Raw genomic sequence first — 17,385 nt, 5'->3', positions numbered from 1 at the left:
GGGTAAAATAAGGACAAACCCAGCAATTGGGTTGTTTTGACCCAGCGGTTGGGTTACTACCCAGAAGGTTGGGTTAAACATTTAACCCAACCGCTGGGTTAAAACAGCCCAATTGCTGGGTTTGTCCCTATTTTACCCAGCACTGGGTTGAATTTAACCCAGCATTTTTAAAAGTGTAACAAAATATATATTCCTTTCAAACCACTTATGCAAAAATAACGATTAAAAAAATAAAATAAATAAAAATAAAAACTTGTAAGACTAGCAATCCATTAAATCCGCAGTAGGTGTCGCTCCAAACTAACTTTAGATGACTCATCATCATCAACCTCTGCAAAGTATCTGCGCATCATTTTCTGCCTCTCTGCGCTACTTTACCGTGATTGGAGAGATGGGTTTTGACTGGCTCTGAGATCGCCCTATTGTTGGGTAGCCATGTGCTGCGTTTGGCCCGTTTTAATGCCTGCAGTTAAGAGTGCGACTCCGGGCGAGTGTGGAGTCTGCGGTCAGCGTGTATCTCTAGAAGAGCTGAGATAGGATGCTGCGGCATGCGGATAGATCGCTATAGCACATCACAGCTTTAGGTATCAGGACGACGACGTCGCAAACTCTTGCACAGAATTATTGAGCACTCGGCAAAAGTAATTTACAGTGCGTTTAAGGAGGCATCTAAATATTGTCCAGTCCGGCATTTAAAAAATAAAATGTTTTAGTGGCTGTTTTGACATTAAGATGATGGTCTCTTATTACACCTCGTGCATGAATTTCCAGTGAGCGACAATACAGTTCTAGGATTTCGCTGGATGTGGGATACGTAAGGACTTAAAAGTAAGTCCTTGGGATGGGTGGGGTCCTCTATGCAGCAAAGAGTGCGGGAGGGGGGGCGAGACGACGGACGAGGTGCGGGGAAGTGCGAATATCCTCGGATGGTGTGGCATCAGACAGGCTACGAAAAAGAAATTGAGAGCTTAAAATATCCAAGGTAACCTTTTATTATCTGTGCCATCGCTGTAGAATTATCATGCCAGTGAGGTTGTAAAGCTATTATTTATTAATACAATTAAGCGTCTTAGAGTCGACATAAAAGAAAGGGAAATATATTTTTAAACTGTAATAGAACGTTTAGAATTGACTGAAAACTGGATGAAAATGCATCCGAACGCATGACGTGACACGAATTCCTTCTGTGTCGGACATCTGTAATTCGCGGCAGCTTTCGTCTAATGTGGTTTGCTAGAATTAACCGATAAATAACAGATTGTTTATGCGTTGTTTTAAACGGGCATCCAATGAATATAAAACACGAATGCATTGGCTGAAGATAGGCTATGCTCTGTTGGAATAGTTTTAATAATTTAATGGGATTTAACACCATATTTTCTCTTAAAACCTTTTTGTTGTTTGTATGAACAGCATGCATCAGCATTTTAGATGACATGTCAGTTCACCTACTGTATCTGTGACTTAAAGGTGCAATAGGTGATTGTCTTCAGAAACATTTTTTGTTATGCTGGTTGAAAGTCTCTTCACATCCCGATAGCAATCATTAAGTTAAGTGGTCTAAATGTATTTGTCTGTATTTATATATTCTGTGGAAGGTGTAGGATCAAGAAATGTTCGTCTAATCAAAACGTTCGGTCCGAGCGTTTTAATTGACTTTCCTACCTGCCTGTCAACTATGTATTAGCATACCTCTGCGCACCCAGTTCGGCCTGCAGCCTTGCTAGAGTGGAGCTTCCTCAGCTGTCTTCTCACATGGTCAGGTGTAAATGGCACAGTAGAGGTTATAGAGGGAAAAGGTGCAGAGTTAGGTGGGAGAGGACAGGGTAAAATGCTCTGAAGACGGGGAGAGGGTGAAGAAGGTGAAGGCTGTAAGCAGGCAGGGGGTCTATACGGAGGGGGAGGTTCCGAGAGTTCAGTGGCTAATGATGGTGGACAAACAGAGGAGTCCTGGGGAGGAAGGGCAAAAACATCATCAAATCTATTAAAAAACAGATCAAGTTCGCTGGCCCTTTTCTAAACCACCACCAACACCTACACTGTTGGACCTTTGAAAACCCATGATGGTCCTCATGCCACTCCAAACCTCTCTTAAATTGTTCTGCTGAAGCTTCCCCTCCAATGTCCTCCTATAAGTGTCTTTAGCCACTTTTAAAGATTTTAAAGGTGCAATAGGTGATTGTCTTCAGAAACATTTTTTGTTATGCTGGTTGAAAGTCTCTTCACATCCCGATAGCAATCATTAAGTTAAGTGGTCTAAATGTATTTGTCTGTATTTATATATTCTGTGGAAGGTGTAGGATCAAGAAATGTTCGTCTAATCAAAACGTTCGGTCCGAGCGTTTTAATATGCTTTCCTACCTGCCTGTCAACGTATGTATTAGCATACCTCTGTGCACCCAGTTCGCGCAGACAGGATACTCATCAGCGCGTTCACGCACGCTGTGCAGACAGAGCGAGGATGGCAGGCAAACATCAACAACCCGATCTTCCTTCCTGGTATTGTAGTGCTTTTAAAGATTTCTCACCTGTGAATGACACATGATGTAGCCCAGCGGTTAATCCAGTCCTTGCGCCAGCTCGTTAGAAGTGAGCTACGTGCATGAACTGTGTTCCGATCGATATGATCCCTACACAGTGTTCATTGCTCCCTACTCCCTGAGCGGGGTAAATCCGTTGAAGTTTACTTCACTTCGGAACATGGGCTGGAATTGGGAACCTGATGTAGCCTATTGTAGTAATGTTGTCTCTGGTCTGTGAGTGTAAATGCGTTCAGGGGGCGTGGCTTTGGACGGCGATTGCAGGAAGGGTGGGACGTTCGCTTTCAGTGCTATCAGGCTAAAGTTAGCATTTTCCAAGATCTCCTATTGTACCTTTAAGAAAGAGCATCATCAGAGTGCCCCTTCTCCTCCTCCCACCTGACATTGTAGTTTAACAGCCGTTGGAGATTTGGGCATGTGATCTTGGTAGAAACAAATCTAGTATCCCAGAAGTAAAGTGACCCTTTAGAAGTGATAAAACAATTGCTGTTTATTGCATAGCATTTATGCAGCTTTAATGTGGTGATGTCAGCCATGGCTGCTTTGTTATCAACATGTTGGGAAACTCTACTGTACCTGACTTAAGTGCAAAGACACATAGCTGCAGTATTACTAGCACATGGTTAAAAGTACCGTGTGAATGAAAAGCATAGATTCATTTTGAATCATGTAAAAAGGTCATTAGAGCCTCCCTTCCACTTTCTTCCTCAATGCTTTGCTTGGCACATCTTTAAATATAAGGCAACTTTTTTTTCTAAAAACATGGATATTCTCAGTAAGTCATCATTGGATGGCTGCAGAATTTTTTGATGTAGAGTATTTCTTAAACACAAGATGTCATGTCTTATAATATTTCCCTTACAGCAGGATATTGTTCCACCCTGTTTCCCTCTCATCCTCTGAATATGTTCAAGGCCCTGGCAGGAATCTGTTTGCTTCATCTGACTACAATTTTATTCTTATTTTGGGCAACTATTGATGATGTAAGTTCACATTATTCCTCTTTTATGTGTGTATATATATATATATATATATATGTGTGTGTGTGTGTAATAAAATCCATATGTCTTCTTCATACATTAAAAACATGACTTTTTAACAGATGTAAAAAGTATGTGTGTTGTGATCTGAATGTGTTTGTACCGTCATTGTAGTAGTCTGTTTGTAGTTAATGGTAGGTTTTTAATTTTCCCAGGCATGGTGGTTCACAGAGAACCTTTATACAGACTTGTGGGGCAGATGGGTGATGGAGAACAATGATAATGTCTGGGTGTACATGGACATACCAACCTCATACCGGAAAGGTAAGACAATGTTAAAAGTATTTTGGGACATTGACTGTTTTCACTAGTCAAGCCAAAATAAAGATTCGTCAATGATGTGGGGTCTTCAGTGATGCCATAGAAGAACCATTTGGCATTCTCAAAGAACCTTTCAGTGAGCAGTTCTTAAAAGAGCCATTTTTTACTTAGTCTGAAGAACATTTTAATAATCTAAAGAAACTTTTTTTGCAATGAAAACATTCCATGGATGTCAAAGTTTCTTCATGCCAGTAAAGAACCTTTATTTTTAAGCGTACAGACTGGGACATTTACATGATGCCCCTTTAATTCATCCCTCTAGACTATCTGCAGGCAGTTCAGGCGTTTGCAGTTCTGTCCTGCCTGTTTGCTGTGTTCTCTCTGTGCGTGTTCATATTCCAACTCTTTACTCTGGGCAAAGGAAAGCGGTTCACCATCTCTGGAGTTGTGCAGCTCATCTCCTGTAAGTGAATGCTTCTGTAAATCTGAGGTTAAATTAGGGCATTATTGAAACATTCCTGTGTGGATCATTGCCTTTAAGGTCCTACAGGTCATACAGACATTCATTTTTGTTGTACATTTATACATTTCTCTTGGACCTCTAGGTTTCTGCATAATGGTGGCTCTGTCAGTCTACACCGATCACTTTCACAGAGGCGAGAAGAATGGCTGGTATGGCTGGTCCTACATCATGGCCTGGTTTGGGTGGCTGCTGACCCTCTTCACTGGAATTATGTACATCATTCTGCGCAAAAGAGTTGATTAAACTTTAGACCTCGCTAAAGCCTTAATTATTTTATTTCCAAGTCTTAAGTGCACAACTTGAAAAATAATGAGTTGTCTCAAATATTACAGGCGTTGGTTGGAATTGTAGAAACTTGCGAAACAAATCACAGCATCAGCAGTTCATTGAAACTTTTGAGCACATATGCAAAGTTTAAAATCTGTCAGTGAGAAATTGTTGATTCAGCATTTGAGGAAAATTTGCTAGAGAAGTTTCTTGAAACAAGAAGAGAAATGTTTTTTTGCATTTTTGTTTAGAGTAATACTATATATTGGTTTGATGGGTCCTCTTTCCTAGTTTCTCAAAGCACTGAGGGCAGTAAGAGGGTCTAAACACACTTTATTGCAGGAGTTAGTGTGTAAAGATGGTGAAGATGCAGTATATACAAGAATGAAATGTAAAAAATGTATTTATAATATGTATAAAGAGAAAGATAAGTTGTACATAAAGTACATACAGAAAAATTTTATCATAGTGTAGTTTTAAACATCACTTGCACTTTAAGAAATAGCATTGTCTTAAACATGGGTTTATTTGATTTCATATTTTCTTTCAATTTAGTTTTTGTGTGTGTGTGTTTTAAATGGCAATAGCACAGGATAGTCTCTAGGTCAAAATAAGGGTCAAATCTTTGTTACTGCGATGCATTATGGTGCTGTTCAAATTTGTGATCATCCGCTTGGATCATGTAGACTTCTGAATACACAATCCTTTTGTAATTTCATTGTACAGACCCTCTGCCTCCATATTTACTTACGGTTTCTGTGTGGAGAAATGCTTTCTTGATAATGACACCATGGGCCCTGTTGCTATGCCAGCCATTTTTGATTAGCATGATGATGATGAATGATTGTTCATGTGGTCAGATGATCACCCTGTAAGATCCTAATTCTAGAGCGCAGAATGTTCCAAAATAATTTTTAGAATGCTTTGGTTTTTTAAATGTCAATATCTATTCAGAATTTTATGGGCGTAAGTATTCAACATCCTCTGAAGGAAGAAGCTCCTTACTTTGTTTGGTTAAAGTTTTAGCCAGCTCTAGATGTATTTTTATGTTGCAGTATGACAGTAAATGGAAAGGACTTTATTTTTTCAATGCAAAGCCAATCAGTGTAAACCTGGGAGGACATTAATTTTAGTAATCACACAAATAAAGACCTTGCCATCAGATAAGAATCTCTTCTGCTATTTTATTATTTACAACATCAATATTTTACAACTTTAAATAAGCTTCAACATAATCATTTACCTTTTTCACACAATATCTTACCATTATATGAAAATGGGGAATAACATGTACATTCATATCACAAAAGCAAAGAAATCTTCTGTTATTTGAGACATTTTCATATGAGTATGTACAGCTCTGCTAGGTTCAGTGACCTTCTACATTCCTCATGCAAAATGCACAAGGCACTGGCTTAGGAATGTTCCAATAAGAACTGTTTTGTGGGGGTGTATGGCACCAAATCATATGCCCTGACCGGAGGGTGTAATTCGTTCCTGAACCACTAAGTGGAGAAGATGATTCTGTTCTGCCGAAAGGAGAGGCCTGTTGTGAGAGAAGAGAAAGGTGTTGTTTATCTAATTCCAAAGGCTTCAGTCTAATATATATATAAATGCATAGTATGAGTCAGGAAATGCATCAAGTTCACCATAGTTCTGTCTGGAGAGCCTTGAGAGATTCTGTATCCTTTTCCTGACAGGCCATCTGTAAACAGGCCATTCAGACCATTTAGCCATCTTAATCCAAGATAGGAGTTCTACTAGTAATTTATAGCATTTTTGACATCCGAGCAAACAGTGCAGTCTAAAAGTAAGAGACCACTACTGAAAATGCTTCTATTTTGAATTTTTCTAATTTTGTTCACTGCAAATTACATTAATAACATGTAAAAATGTACATAAAAAGCTGAAATAACAATTACATTTTTTAATATGTGACCCTGGACCACAAAACCAGTCATAAAGAATTTTGACCCATACAATGTATTTTTGGCTATTGCTACAAATATACCCCAGCGACTTAAGACTGCTTTTGTGGTCCAGGGTCACATATGTTGTAAAGAATGTTTGATGTTTCAATGTCTCTTATACTCACCAAGGCTGCATTTATTTAGCAAAAATGCAGTAAAAAAGGGTTATATTGTGAAATATTATCATTTAAAACCGCTTTCTATTTTAATAAATATTTTAAATTATAATTTATTCTTGTGTTGGCAAAGCTGGCATTTTCAGCATCGATTACTCCAGTCTTCAGTGTCACATGATCCTTCAGAAATCATTCTAATATGTTGATTTGGAGCTCAAGAAACATGCTGCTTAACCATGATACATTTTTTCAGGATTCTTTGATAAATAAAAAGACCAGCATTTATTAGAAATTTAATCTTTTGTAACATTATAAATGTCTTTACTGTGACTTTGGATCACTTTAATGCATGCTTTATTAATTTAATGTGTGTATTTTTTTTCTTTTCATCTGTAATATATATATTTTTTGTAAAATGTGACCCTGGACCACAAAACCAGTCTTAAGTGTCAATTTTTCGAAATTGAGATTTATACATCACCCGAAAGCTGAATAAATCATCTTTCCATTGATGTATGGTTTGTTATGATTAACAGCAGCTTTCTCTGAGAGGCTACACTCAGACTGACAGACTGACGGATTGTATAGTTCATTACGTTCACAAGTAAAAGTCAGTCGACCTCTGCTTGAGCTGAATGCATCGAGTGATCTTAGGTCAGGATTTAGATATCAAAGAATGTGCGTTATTATTATAAACTGAAAAAGGTTTTGCAATGAAAAATTGCAGGCTTATTGAGTGCAAACACAAAATATAGAGATAAAAAAAATAGTTATTTTTTTTAACAAACTAAATTATTTCTAAAAATGACTTTATAAGAAAGTACTTGATGATATCGGAGTACAGCATGTTTGTGGTCATTGTGGCTTTTAAATTAGTTGAGATACAACTATTTGAAAATCTGGAATCTGAGGGTGCAAAATAAATCAAAATATTGAGAAAATTGTCTTTAAAGTTGTCCAAATGAAGTTCAATGCATATTACTAATCAAAAATTTAGTTTTGATATATTTACGGTAGGAAATTTACAAAATATCTTCATGGAGCATGATCTTTACTTAATATCCTAATGATTTTTGGCATAAAAGAAAAATCAATAATTTTGACCCATACAATGTATTTTTGGCTATTGCTACAAATATACCCCAGCGACTTAAGACTGCTTTTGTGGTCCAGGGTCACAAACATATTTCTATGTTGTTTAATATCATAATGCTTTGTTTTAAATATTTCAGAATCTGAAAACTTGTTTTCAGATTATTTCCAGGTTTAAACTGGATTTTGAATACAGGTTTTAAATGTGGTTATTTTAACAACCTAATTTTACAAACAGATTTTAAATACTCACCACAACCGACTGTAGAAGGAGGAACACATTTTCTGGAAAAAAGTTTACTAAAGGACAGATGGTAACAACAGTTTATAAAGAATAGCAACCAAATAAAACATTGTGCCTGGTTCTCCGTTTTGCTCGCAAGTCTTACCCTGACTGTGTGAGTCGAAGGATTCCCAGGCATATCGCTCTAGTGTTTGAGCATGCTCGGGTAACAGCTTTTGAGGGGGAGGCTTAAAAAAAGATACACAAACATATAGTGTCATTTGAGGATAGTAAACAAACACTAATGCTATTGGTCTGGTTTCTTAACATACTGTCCAAAATGTGAGCTTATTTGTAAAACTTACAGATTTTAAATATATATTTTACCTCAAGCAACATAAGAAGTAATACCCTGGAGATTTCGCACTTTGCTATGATATCCATATATGCTCCTGGAATTAAAACAAACAGAATTGAAGCATGAATCTAAAGAATCTTACAGCATATGCTTAATTTTCTTGGCGTCATTATTATTAGCAGATGTCAAATACACAAACTAAAAGACTGCTGACTCAGTCTGCAAAACAGATGTTTGACAAGCGTGAAAATCAGTCACAAAATATAACATGACTGCTTCTTATAAATTTGTGATTGCAGGGTATAATCAGGAAATTCAAATAAACAGCAAATCTGGTGAAAATCCCTAAAATTAGGCCACCAAACCACACCCAGCTAGATTTCAAAACTAAGACTGATTGTATAATGTTGTGAATGTTCATACCGACAGGGGTGTTTGTCCCGGGTAGCTGTAGTCCTCTTTCCCGACACATGTGCTGCATCTCAGAGAGAACGGCAAGAGCGCCCTCATGATCACCTACCAATCAAACATCACAACTCTGACAACCACAGAACTTCATCTGAAACGCAATACCAAAATGAATCATTGCATTCTGGCAGAAAAACACTGCTATCTTTGAACTCACGGGTCAGTATTTTGCAGGAGGCCATTTCCCACAGTGACAGCAGGGCCTCAATTGGAGTCTGAATCTGCAGTTCTGCGGCTCTCTGGAAATGAACTATCGCCTCCCCGGGTCTGTTCATCTCCTACACACAAATATATAAACAGGACCACAACATGATTAAGCACCGTGGAACAAGATGAATATGCGATTTTAATTCATTTATGAACAGAAAGCCGCTCCATGTATTACAATGATTAATGTCTCACCTTCAGAGCATTGCCAAGCTCCAGTGAGAGACTGGCCGCCATAACAGGCTGATTCATCTCAATATAGACCTAAACAATATATAAGTACATATTTGCAGTATAACATCTAAAAAATAAAAAAAAAACACAAAAAGATTTTCGGCTTTTTACTATATTAGTCCAGTAGAGAGACATATTCTTCAAATTACTTCAATTAATTTTTAGGAGCATTTGAACATGAAACATGTGAAACAGAATCTAGCAGCTAACGAAAATTTGTTACATTTGTTTCATTTTCGGGTGATTTATTAAACAAATGTTGGTTTGCTTGTATTGGTTATTTAGCTGCTCATCCTCACCCTCTCTTCCTCTAACTGTGAATGAGGCTGTAATAGTGAACAAAAGTGAATAGCAAGTAATATTAGGCTTGATGGTTCTGTCAGGCCAGGGTTATTAAAGTTAAATAAAACTAAAACCATAAAAACATTTTCCTTACTTGAAATAAAATAAATGCTATATAAAACTTGTTTTATTTTATTTAGTTTAACTAGTTTAAATGTTCTAAAATATGTAAAACTGAAATAAACATTTATAAAACCTACATAGACATAAAAAACGAAGAAAATATGACAAAACAAAATGTAAACAGAAAATATAAAAATAAACTGTTTTAATAAAAACTACAATAATATCTCAATTATACTAAAATAACATGTGTCAGGCTAAACTGAGCAGTTTATTTGTATCAAAAATATAAAATCACAAGTGTCTTTTCATTCTATTTAAATCTGTGCATGCAAGTCTGAGCCCAGCATTCTGTAAAATAACAACCTGTGTTTATATATGCTCATCTGCTTGAGCATAAGCATCTGGTAATAAATTTGATTCCGATAAATACCTTAATCGCAAAACTATAGCAGTTCATGGCTGCCTGCATATTCTCATCGAAACCAGGAGCCCTCAGCGCTCTGGTTTCCTGTTCTGAGGCCAGAAAGAGTCTGGCTGCATCAGTCAATGCCAGGGCTTCTCCTGGAGCATTGAACAGGGTCTGCTCACAGCTACGAAAACAGAAGAAAAAAAAAATCCACATGTTGTTCACATCAGACACAAGGATGAAGAAATGAGAGAGGCTGTGTTACCGGGCCATGGCGAGATTACAGAAGGCAGCATACTGAGCACAGTCCTGCTGTTTGAGCTCCTTGGCCAGCTGACCTGAGGAAAGATGTCATATAATGATAAACAGAGAGTAGCGTTGCCGCACAGCATCACTCTTCTGACACAATACTCACCGAACTGTTCACTTGCTTCAGCGACATTAGGCTTCCGCAGAAAACGTCTGTGATTTAAAGGAGGAGAACTAAATATTAAAACGCCACTAAATGAGATTAATTTGACAGGCTGAACTTCCATACTGAACGTACTCTGGGATAGTTCATCATAAGAAGCCGCTGGCATGAAATTAAACATCTACAAGATGTCATCCTCACCTGTTCATACATAAATCTTCTGTAATTTTACAATAATAGATTGACGCGAACTTTATTTAGTAGCTCTTGAGATTTAATTAGCAACATGCTTGTGAGGGATGTGTAGTGCTGGCATGACATTCTTTGGTTACACTCAGTATTGTAGACAACATTAATAGTCTACCAAAGTTAACATTGCAAACATTCTAGTATTAGTGATATAAAGCTGTAATTTTAGCTCTTACTTTTTCAGTTTATTTGACACCGCCCGGTAGCGCGTCAGAAAATCTCCTTCGGCTGCCATTGTTGACACTTCAAGAGGAGCAACAGACAGGAAGTTCAGATACGAATGTTCCTATTGGTTGCACACATCTAAAGATGTCTTTTGATTGGTTTACACAGCGTAAGGGCGGGGCTTTCGCAGAAAATCCACCGTATTTTTATGGAAGAAAGTGAGAGGATTGATGAAAAACGACACACATTCAGTCGTTTTGATATTTCATTTATTTTATGTTATTTTATGTTATGTCTGGCCCATAAAATATTAAATTATACAAAAAAAAACTTTATTTGACACCAAGTACATTCCAGCTGGTATTCATACATCAAATTCATTAACTCAATCATTCCTTCATTCATTCACAAGTTTTCATAGACAGAATCAAATACTTCATCTTCTTGTGCTTTGCAGTGCTGAAAGAGAACACTTCACTGCATGATTATATCTTCAGTAAATGCACTATGCACTCTGTGTTTATATATTCAATACTTGAAGTTGTATATTACATTTTTAAAACCAATTTTTAATGTAGGACTACATTATAGGCTATACATGTCATATAATATTACACCATTTATAAAACAAACCTTTTTAACTGATTTTTTCTTCAATGTGTTTTCTTCATGCATCGTGTCTGGATGCAATGAATCATAAATGGAGCTTGATCTGTATTGTAGCGCCTGTTGGAAGGGAGTATTAGATTATGCATAAATTTATTTGAGACTTCATTTAAAATTCTTATTGAAACAGGTAGAAAAACCTTTTACCAACAAATACCAAATACAGAGACAAAGAAAGAGCAAATGACTACTTTCCAAGAGAGAAACAGACTGTTATCTCACTGTGTAGAGTGATGCAGATGCAGGATCCTCATCCAATATCACTTCATCATTTCCCCCTGGCCTCTGCTCTGCAACTTCATTTTTGTCATCTCTACGAGCAGGGTGTTCCTAAAAGTAATGAGGCAAAACTAGAGCTGAAACTAACAGTATCACATGTGTTTTTCTGGACAGTACATGTGTGCCCTTTTTTGGTCTTAACAGCACCATCTTGCAATCAAAGCAATTCTGGACAGTCCATCTGGAGCCAAGTGGGATTACACATTTTGCATAATAGCACATAGATCATCTTTCCTGAACTGACATTTACCGTTTAGTTATGAGTCCATAAATACTGATCAGTCATAACGTTAAAACCACCTGCCTAATATCGGTCCCCCTTGTGTTGTCAAAGCAGCTCTGATGCGTTGAAGCATGGACACCACAAAATCTCATAATGTGTCCTGTGGTATCTAGACATTGGCAACAGATCCTTTAAGCCCTGCAAGTCGCGAGGTGATGCCTCCATGGATCAGATTTGCTGGTCCAGCACATCCCACAGATGCTCAATCGAATTGAGATCTGGGGAATCTGGAGACAAAGGCAACATCTTCAACTCTTTTTTTTTTCACGTTCCTCAAATCATTCCTTAACTATTTTTGCAGTGTACCAAGGAGCATTATCCTGCTGAAAGAAGCCACTGCCATCAGGGGGTCTGAAACAATCTTCAGGCAGGTGGTAAGTATCAAAGTAACATCCACATGAATGTCAGAACCCTCCACCGGCCTGCCTTCTTCCCATAGTTCATCCTGCTGCCATCTCTTCCCCAGGTAAATGATACATACACACCCAACCATCCACCTGATCTAAAAGAAAACGTTATTCATCAGATAAGGCCAATGCTCCATAGTCTAGTTCTGACACTCACGTGCCCATTGTAGGTGCTTTCGGCGGTGGACAGGGGTCATCATGGGGACTACGCAGCCCCATATGCAGCAAATTGTGATGCACTGTGTTCTGACATTTTTCTGTCATGGCCAGCATTAAGTTTTTCAGCAATTTGAGCTACAGTAACTCTTCTGTGATCAGACCAGATGGGCTAGCCTTTGCTCCCCATGTGCATAAGTGAGCCTTGAACGCCCATGACCCTGACGCCAGTTTACCAGTTGTTCTTCCTTACACAACTTTTGGTAGGTACTAAACACTGCATACCAGAAACACCCAACAAGACTTGGTGTTTTGGAGCTGCTCTGACCCAGTCGTCCAGCCATCACTATATTGCCCTTGTCAAAGTTATTCAGATCTTTTCACCTGCCCATTTTTCCTGCTTTCAACACATGAAAGACTGTTCACTTGCTGCCCAATATATCCCACCCCTTTGACAGGTGCCATTGTAATGTTATAATCAATGTTCACACGTCCAGTGTATAACCCCTCATTGTTAGATTGAGTCCTTTGAGATGTACAGAAATTAATTGCCTGAACTTTTACAGCATGAGTATCATCTAATTCATGCATTAAAGTATACAAGAAAGCATCTGAAATTAAAGAAACTTACATTCAACAAATTAGAATAAATTGAATTATTGCAGTATGTTCTAATGTTTCTACGACACAATGTGCAGCCAAGTTTTACCTTGTAGCTTTTTAATATGTAAAGTGACCCAGCAACACTGAAGATGAGAAGAATTCCTGAGAATGCCATCATTGTGATGATGGCACTGTCTAACTCCTCAGGTGGCTGCTGATAACCTTTATCTGGAAAACCAAGAGTTGGGGTAAGAGTGAAGAAACAAGGAGGAAGTAGAGAGAACGTAACAATGGAATTTTGTTTCTGGCTCAGTTTTTGCATTACCGCTTTTCTTTTGCTGAAAGTGGCAGTTTCAGTCCAACATGGCCAAACTCACGTGCTGTCTTTATTTTTTGAATGCATTCGTAATTAACCTATTTATTTATCTGTCCAGCCTATCTAGATATATATAATTTATTTGTCCTCAGAGAGGAAATTCATTTTCACAGAGGCTGTGTATATAACACCAAGACAGCTTATCACAATACAATCAAAAACAGTCCCATCACGTCACATCACATCAAAACACAAATGCATAAGCGTAAGACGATGGTTGATTTCCTATTGGCTCACAAGCCACAAACTTATCGAGTGAAAAAAAAACTTAAATGGTTAATTTCAAGATTCATACATATTACTTACAAAAGCTTTGACTGAGAGATTAGCATAAGTCACCAGTGCATTTCAATCATGGAGCAAATAGAATGTAGGACCAGTCCTGGATGATCAATGATCTGCGTACTCACCTCTCACATGAACCACCAAATGCACTTGCTGATCTGTATAATAAAAGTAGTAATTGCCAGAACTGGAGCTATTGCGCATTCTGATATGTGCCATCACCGACTTTGTAGTTTCAAAAAATTCACTTTTAAGTTCTTTACTCCAAATTATCATCCTGCTCTGAGTATGGTAGCATTTAAGTTTGTTAGTAGTGTAGTTTGCTGGGATGTCCACTGACAGGTTGAAGTAAAGAGTTTCTCCTGCTAGTGCCACTCTGGTTCTGTTCGGCATATAGATTGTAGGTTTGGCTGGAGGGATGGAGGAGAGAACATGGGTATTATTGAACCATCTGTGCTCTCCTGATATTTTCATAACTTATGGTTTCTAATTCAGCTTAAGAGGGTGTGAGTGAGAAATCCAGCAATACAATAATAAAAATTAAATAAAACACACACTGTAATGACACATAAATAAAGATCAACAATACCTTGAGTTTCCTGCCTAAAGCACAGAATTATGATCCAATACAGGACAAGCTTGGCTACATACATCCTTGAGCAAAATTTACATTTCCTTTCATTTGAAACAAAATCAGCCACGTTTTCCTTCTCTCTGTTGTTTCATCAAAGCTCAGAAACGAAGTGGTAAAGAACTGATTTCTGTCCAGATAACATGGGAAGTTAAGCCATATTACACCAGAGTGGATGTTCACAGGACTCTCATAAGAAGTACAATCTTCTCAGGATCTCGTGCAATCGTCAGAAACCACTTCCTCTCTCACTCCACAAGCTCGCTTCCTTAATTATGTCCTTTTACAGAACTGTTGCTTTTGGTTGGCATAATCAAATCTAGATCTAAATTTAAACGTTTTTTCAACACTGAAATGCGCTTGCGCTCTTTCTAGACTAGCCTTCGTATAATCCATTCCGAATTTGAATAAAAGTTTTGTTTTTGTGCTGATAAGAGGACCAATGGCCACATGCACACGCAGCAAACATAACAATTTGAGTTGAATTACTGAAATAAATGAACTTTTCCACGACATTCTAATTTATTGAGATGCACCTGTATAAATCCCTCATCCCTCATTATGCAGTATGATTGTACTGCAGAAAATGTCATTTGTCAAAATATATAGGCATTATGCAATGTAAATGCAGACTAAAGATTAGTAGAAAAATAGTGTAATTTTATATCAAAATATGTTTGAAATGCGGTTGCAATTATGACTTGTAAATCTTACAGTTCTCTCATTGTACATTGCTATTCTTGTTGTGGTAAAATGTTATCTGTTTTGCAGCATTGCAACAGTTATTTTACATAATTTTATGATAAAACACAGCACCAGACATCATAATGACGTTGTCAGATGTCAAGACAAGACTCTGCTGACAGGGTTCGTGTGTGCGTGCGTGCGTGCGTGCGTGTGTGTTTTAACAAAACAACCCCAACCAACCCCCGTGGGAATTCTCACTCCAAGCTGAACTCAGCCCTGGTTTATATGCAGAAGCTAACCGGTCCGAATTCAGTAATGTGGTTTAAACATGCTACTCTGTCTACTCTGACCACCAGGTGGCAGCAGAAGAGCACACGATACTTTGTGAGCGAGCGCCTGACTCACATCAAATAAAGAGGAGTTCCAAAATAATCAGAAGTGAGTTACGTAATGATTACGTCACTGTCACTGAAATAGGCTACACATAATTAGCGCCAGGGCATATAAATAAAAAACAGCAGTACAGAATCCTTTTCCACTTTTTCCTTCGTTTAGTATGAATTAAATATTACTGTATATATAGAAAAAATATATAATTTATGAGTAACAATAGATAACAGATAGAAATACGATTAAGTGTTATAAGTGAAGACGTAAAAAAGAAAAAAAAAAAAAGATTAACAAGAACAAAATACAGCCATTATTATATATATCACCTTAAACATTCGAAATAGTGGAATATTCAAGTTCCAAATGTATGATAATGATAAAGAGACTGAGATAGGGAGATATGTGGAGAGTGAGGTGAAGAGAAGAGCAAGGAATTCAGTTAGAAGTGACAAATTGCCTTGTTTAATGAGAAACAGGTGCATGAGTGCCTTGTGACTTCTGAGCTGAAGTAAAGAAATACTCACATACTCATAAGCCAGACAAAACTGACCTCACATACTACAAAAACAGACCAGGGTGAGAGAGAGAGCAGATAGAGGCACAACAAATATAACATCTGGATACCAGGTAATAAAAATATTTCCGTCCCGTAATCTCTTTGCTCGTTTTATTTCTGCAGTCATAATGAGAGTCAAAGGCAACACATATAAGCATGATAGTAAAGGACTACAATACCACCAAAGCATTTAAGAAAAGGTTAATTCTTTTGTGAGAAAAAAAAAACTTTGGAAGAAGACTAAGACAAATAGAAGGAGAAGAAGAAATATAGACTTGTATATTTATTCTACTGTCTAAATTTATGAATTTAAACTAGGCTCCTGGATATAAATGACCATAAAATAGATTAAACATCTTTTCGGTCATTTTCCTCAATCTAGGAACCTCTTTTATCTTTATGTTATATCCTTTTTTTATTTTTTGAAGTGACTGTACAAGGTTTTTATCTTGACAGCGAGGTCTGGACAATTGTTTTATGAATGTCTTGTATTAAATACTAAAGTATGAATAAGTCCCCATCAAGGTAAATGGTATAACCTTTGGCACATATGTTTCTTATATCAAAATATATAAGACAGTTATAAGTCTGGACATTGTTTTGTACAGGTTTAACTAGATTTAATTCAGACTTTTATTGTAGTGGCCCACAAATATTCACCCACCGTTACCATGGAAATAATACTGTAAGATGTAGAGACTGAATTATGAATGCAGTGCTTTTAATAAAGAGCATTCCAACTGAAAAGCACATGCAAGTTGATGCAGTTGTTGCTCAGTGATGTTAAAGAGCCTTTTGATTGAATAACAGAAATCATGTGAGACCTGATTTATGAGACTGACTGCTCTGGCCACCTGCTAGATTCCGTGTGTGTGTGTGCGTGTGTGTGTGTGTATGTGTGACGAATTCGGTCTATGAACTTCTGTTCACTCACCACCAGAGGTCACCTGCTCACTACATGGACTCTCACACTACACAGACTGTTACACTATACCCTGGACTACATTTCCCATCATCCATTGCACTGATTGCACACAGCTGTAACCAATCACACGCTCACCTGAAAGCAATTACACACACACTATATAACATCCACCCAGATCCTGCTCAAGTCGCTGAGTATTGTT

General features: G+C 37.5%; 3 protein-coding genes across 6 annotated transcripts; 1 reads left to right on the top strand and 2 right to left on the bottom strand.

Moving 5' to 3' along the window:
- The first annotated feature begins 466 nt into the window (after positions 1-466).
- On the top strand, positions 467-16,729 carry LOC107718756 (epithelial membrane protein 1). Of its 4 annotated transcripts, XR_001637446.1 has the most exons (6): positions 881-982; positions 3,405-3,523; positions 3,736-3,844; positions 4,164-4,304; positions 4,447-5,277; positions 16,719-16,729. XR_001637446.1 is itself a non-coding variant. In XM_016525992.1 (5 exons), the coding sequence occupies exons 2-5, from the start codon at positions 3,446-3,448 to the stop codon at positions 4,605-4,607; spliced, it is 489 nt and encodes a 162-aa protein (XP_016381478.1). In that variant the 5' UTR covers positions 467-584; positions 3,405-3,445; the 3' UTR covers positions 4,608-5,656. The 4 variants fall into 4 exon arrangements, 3 of the variants coding, with proteins under 3 accessions (XP_016381478.1, XP_016381471.1, XP_016381485.1); XM_016525992.1 differs by lacking the exons at positions 881-982; positions 16,719-16,729 and adding an exon at positions 467-584 and having other exon boundaries at positions 4,447-5,656; XM_016525985.1 differs by lacking the exon at positions 16,719-16,729 and having other exon boundaries at positions 4,447-5,656.
- LOC107718725 (factor VIII intron 22 protein-like) lies at positions 5,791-11,048 on the bottom strand. The gene is made up of 12 exons (XM_016525933.1): positions 10,951-11,048; positions 10,529-10,575; positions 10,379-10,451; positions 10,138-10,297; positions 9,261-9,329; positions 9,016-9,136; positions 8,814-8,906; positions 8,420-8,484; positions 8,199-8,280; positions 8,063-8,109; positions 6,281-6,336; positions 5,791-6,177 (listed from the first exon to the last, which is right to left on the bottom strand). Exons 1-12 carry the CDS (start codon positions 11,007-11,009, stop codon positions 6,096-6,098), a joined length of 954 nt encoding a protein of 317 aa, XP_016381419.1. The 5' UTR covers positions 11,010-11,048; the 3' UTR covers positions 5,791-6,095.
- Positions 11,239-14,776, bottom strand: LOC107718734 (NFAT activation molecule 1-like). Its single transcript, XM_016525946.1, has 6 exons — positions 14,584-14,776; positions 14,120-14,404; positions 13,440-13,561; positions 11,828-11,935; positions 11,573-11,665; positions 11,239-11,398 (listed from the first exon to the last, which is right to left on the bottom strand). Exons 1-6 carry the CDS (start codon positions 14,645-14,647, stop codon positions 11,345-11,347), a joined length of 726 nt encoding a protein of 241 aa, XP_016381432.1. The 5' UTR covers positions 14,648-14,776; the 3' UTR covers positions 11,239-11,344.
- Positions 16,730-17,385: the final 656 nt, after the last annotated feature.

This window comes from Sinocyclocheilus rhinocerous, unplaced genomic scaffold (genome assembly GCF_001515625.1).
Source record: "Sinocyclocheilus rhinocerous isolate Xijiao unplaced genomic scaffold, SAMN03320098_v1.1 scaffold1334, whole genome shotgun sequence".
Taxonomy (NCBI): domain Eukaryota; kingdom Metazoa; phylum Chordata; class Actinopteri; order Cypriniformes; family Cyprinidae; genus Sinocyclocheilus; species Sinocyclocheilus rhinocerous.
Note: the sequence above shows the minus strand (reverse complement) of the source record. Positions and strands in the feature narration are given on the sequence as shown.